Below are 4,567 nucleotides of genomic sequence, written 5' to 3' on the forward strand. Positions count from 1 at the left end.
TTTTATTTTTTAAAAAATTCTGAAAAAAAAAATTCTAAATAACAAATCAAATATGGTTCTAAAAACTTAATTTTTTTTCCATCTAAAATAATTCTTTTGTAAATTTTGTTGATTTATCAAAGGGATTTTAGCAGGGGCAATATCGTCCATCAATTTACATTTTAGTGATGTTAGCTAATCGTTTTAGTTAACGGTAGGGGTTAAATTGTTATACGAATATAAATCTCAGGGGGCAGGATGTAATTTCTAAAATCTCAGGGAAGAATCCGTAATTTAGCTAAACCTCAAGGGAGGTGTAGGTAATTTGCCCCAAATTTTTTTAACATACTTTAATTCTATTCAAAAAAAAAAAAAATGCACATCTGTTTTTCTCTTTTCCCTTTTTCTCCGTCTCGCCCTATCCATCCATGGCCTCCTCGGCACCACGACCTCACTCGAAATTGTTGCTCCACCTCATGTGGTACTCTCTCTCTCTCTCTCTCTCTCTCTCTCCCTCCTTTGTTGATTTGTGTTGCTTTCTTCTTGCAACTGTATTTGTATATGATCCTTTGGATTCCCAATCCTTCAAATCCAAGACTGGTCGCTAATATGTGTTCGGGCAAATTTGATCCTGCAAGTAGTGGCGAAGGGACGTTGGGCTCAGGGAGGTCACGTGCCCCCTCTGACTTTTGAATTTTTTATTTTTATTTTTTTTGTTTTTTTTTTTTAGTGGGGTCTGGCTTTCACACACAGACACAGTGCCCCTCCTAATACACAATCTCAAACCCCCTGACATACACACCATACGCACTCACGTTTGTTTGTTTTTTTGGAATCCCAATCCCAACCAAGTACTGACACAACTTTTTTTTTTGGTGAGCGCACACACCTCCAATTACAGCAAGGTTAAAACTCTAAAACCCTAAAAGTGTATGAATTTTTTATTTATTTATTTATTCACAATACTTGTTAAGTATCTTCGTATTTTTTTTTGTCTTCTTTGTCTCATTTTGTTGCTTTACAATTTACCGACTCGCGATTCAACAAATTAGGATCACACAACACAGATTTGGGACCACACTACAACCTTGGTATCTTCTCTTCATTGTTTACAGGTAACTTTATTTATTTATTTTTTACTTTTAAATAAAAACTATTAGCATTAATTTACAGTTATTTGTTAAGTTATGATTTGTAAAAAAAAATTATTTTTTATTATTTATGTTAAAATAAGAGATTTTGATATGCTAAAATTATGAATCTTAATTGGTGGTGATTTATATTAAAATTAGGAATTTTTGTTTGTTGTTGTTTGTGCTAAAATTAGGGATTTAATATTTGCTAAAATTGAAAATATTAATCTGCAGTGATTAATATTTAAATTAGGGATTTTGATTTGTTATAATTTGTGCTAAAATTAGAAATTTTGATTTGTTGTGATTTGTGTTAATTTAAATTTTTTGATTTGTATTAAAATTGGAGATTTTGATTTGTGGGGGTTTGTGATTTTGATTATGAATTTTTATTTTGATTTTTAGTTTTTGGAACAGTCATGGAGAAATATTTCAAAAGAAAATCAAATTTGGAATCATCTCTTCCTCAAGTAGAAGATGATAATTATTCTTCTGCAAAACAAAGTCGCAAAGAAATCAACTTAGTAGACCTCCCTGCAGATCCAAGACTACGCCTTGGATTATGGACTATAATGCTAATGATCGAGACCAAATTCGTAGGGCATATCTACAAAAAGGTCCTTGTCAACCTCGTGATCATAATTTTCCACAAAAATCATTTGGACAAAAACATCGGTGATTTAATTTGGCTTGGTTTAGTGAATTCCCTAATCAGTTGGAGTATAGCGTAGCAAAAGATGCAGCATTTTGTTTATGTTGTTATCTTTTCAAACCCGATATTGGAGGGTGGTGATTCTTTTGTTGGTAAGGGTTTCTCAAATTGGAAGAAAAAAGAAAAAATTAAGACTCATGTTGGAGGTCCCAATAGTACTCATAATCAAGCTTCGAGTAAATGTCAAGACTTGTTAATCCAAAACCAGCATATTCAAACGATTTTTTTAAACAATCTATCGAATTGAGTATCGAACCCGTTTGAATTCATTGGTTGATTTTGTCAAATTTCTTCTATGACAAGGACTTGCGTTTCGTAGGCATGATGAATCTGAAAATTCAAGTAACAGGAAATTTTCTTGAACTTCTCAAGTTTCTTGCCGATCGTAATGAAGATGTCAAAGTGGTTGCATTGAGCAATGCTCTACAAAATCTCAAGTTGACATCTCTTGATATTCAAAAAGATATTGTAAATGTGGCAGCATTTGAAACTATCAATGCGATTATTAGAGATCTTGGTGATGCACTTTTTTATATTTTGATTGATGAAGCCCATGACATATTAGTCAAGAAGCAAATGGCAGTTGTAATACGATATGTTGACAAAAAAGACCAAGTGATTGAGCGCTTTTTGGGTATTGAGCATGTTGCTAATACGAATGCTCTCTCACTTAAACAAGCCGTGGAAAATTTATTCTCCAGACTTGGATTGAGTATTTCTAGATTACGGGGTCAAGGATATGATGGGGCTAGTAATATGCAAGGTGAGTTCAATGGTCTTAAAACACATATACTAAAAGAGAATCCTTGTGCATATTATGTTCATTGTTTTGCTCATCAATTGCAATTGGCACTTGTAGTTGTGGCAAAGAATCATAATCAAATTGTTTTACTATTCACTTTTGTTTCTAATGTGGTGAATGTTATTGGAGCATCATGTAAACGCTGAGATATTGTTAGGGAGAAGCAAGTTGCAAAAGTTGCTGAGGCACTTAATATTGAAGAGGTATCTAGTGGGCAAGGCTTAAATAAAGAAACTAATCTTAAACGTGCTGGAGATACACATTGGGGTTCACACTATGGTACTTTAGTCAGCTTGGCTAGTATGTTTTCAACAGTGATTGATGTGCTTGAAATGATTTCGGAGGATGGTTCAAATTCAAAACAATGAGTAGAAACAAATGTATTGTTGGACTCAATTCAATCATTTGAGTTTGTATTGAACCTTCATTTAATGAAAACGATATTGGCTATTACAAGTGAGTTTTCGCAAGCACTACAAAGGAAAGATCAAGATATTGTTAATGCCATGAATTTAGTTCAAATTTCTAAAGTACGGCGCCAAAAGATGAGGGAGAGTGGGTGGACATCTTTACTTAATGATATTTTGTCTTTTTGTGAAAAGCATGAAATTGATGTTCCCCAAATGGAAGATATATTTGTAGATCAAGGGAGAAAAAGATGGAACGCTCAAGAAATTACAAACTTGCATCACTATCGCGCTAAGTTATTCTACACTGTTTTGGATATGCAAATTCAAGAACTAAATGCTCGTTTCACCGAGTCGAACACTGAGTTGTTACTTTGTGTGGCATGTTTGAATCCATCTACCTCTTCCTCTAGTTTTGACAGGAAAAAGTTAATTCATCTTGCTGAATTTTATCCTAAAGAATTTTCTTCAGTGGAGCTCATGTTACTTAATGATCAACTTGATACATATATTATCGATACGCTATCCAGTAGTGAGTTCTCAATGTTGAATGGAATTGCCGATCTTGTTAAGAAAATAGTGGAGACTGGAAGAGACAAAGTATATCCATTGATGTATTTGCTCTTGACTTTAGCATTAATCTTACCTGTTGCAACTGCTATTGTTGAGAGGATATTTTTAGCTATGAATATTTTGAAGAATCGGTTGCAGAACCGAATGGGTGATGAATGGATGAATGATAGCTTGGTTGTCTACATTGAGAGAGATATTTTTTCCAGCATTGACAATGATGCTATTATGGAAAGATTTCAAAAGATGAAAACTCATCGGGGTCAATTGTAAAAGTTTAAAATTAAAAACTTTTTGTAATGAATATTAATTTTTAATGTTTAACATTAGCTTGAAAAATTATTATTATACTATTGTTATTGATTGGTAAAGAAAAATTTTGAGATTGTAATTAATAGGTGCCCACCTATATTAAATTCTTGGCTCTGCCATTGGCCGCCACATTAGTAAATGACATAAATTTATATTATTTACTGCATTTGTAATATGTTTTACAATTATCATTTTATTTATAATTTGTAAAATAATTATAATATCATAATTCGATTCCAATTAACTAAAGGTCCATGTTATATGTATCTTGTTACGTATTTTGTGATAAATGTCAAGCATGTTTATAGCAGTTACAATAATTTATGATTCATAAATTAAATGACACATTTTCTGATAGTGTTACCCATTTGATCAAAATATTTTATGAGAAAATTGTTAAGAAGTCCAAGTTAAGGTATTAGGTTCAATAGATAATTTTTTTTGGTGAGAGATCCACTTTTTGTGAAATAGTCTGGTAAGAAATCCTTTTATTTGTTTTAAAGGACATTTTGTTTCCAATTTTACCCCTTAATCTACCTATTGACTTTTTTTATCAGTTGACTTTTTTGACTATCTGTTCAAATTTATATCTATCTGTTGAATCTTTTTCCTTATTTGTTCAATTTTTTCCCTATTTGTTCACATTTTGAGG

The 4,567-nt window shown here is 32.1% G+C and overlaps 1 protein-coding gene and 1 pseudogene across 1 annotated transcript; both read left to right on the top strand.

The window, feature by feature from the left end:
* The first annotated feature begins 1,531 nt into the window (after nt 1–1,531).
* On the top strand, nt 1,532–2,772 carry LOC145791617 (uncharacterized; annotated as a pseudogene).
* A 285-nt stretch (nt 2,773–3,057) lies between these two features.
* On the top strand, nt 3,058–3,876 carry LOC145791618 (uncharacterized). The gene has a single exon (XM_082871995.1). It carries the CDS (start codon nt 3,058–3,060, stop codon nt 3,874–3,876), a length of 819 nt encoding a protein of 272 aa, XP_082728121.1.
* Nucleotides 3,877–4,567: the final 691 nt, after the last annotated feature.

This window comes from Camellia sinensis, chromosome 5 (assembly GCF_055761805.1).
Source record: "Camellia sinensis isolate YWXY chromosome 5, ASM5576180v1, whole genome shotgun sequence".
NCBI classification, from domain to species: Eukaryota; Viridiplantae; Streptophyta; class Magnoliopsida; order Ericales; family Theaceae; genus Camellia; species Camellia sinensis.

Bases quoted from the DNA above. Each gene is read 5' to 3' on its own strand.
- LOC145791618 (XM_082871995.1), top strand. From the start codon at position 3,058: ATGAAAACGATATTGGCTATTACAAGTGAGTTTTCGCAAGCACTACAA.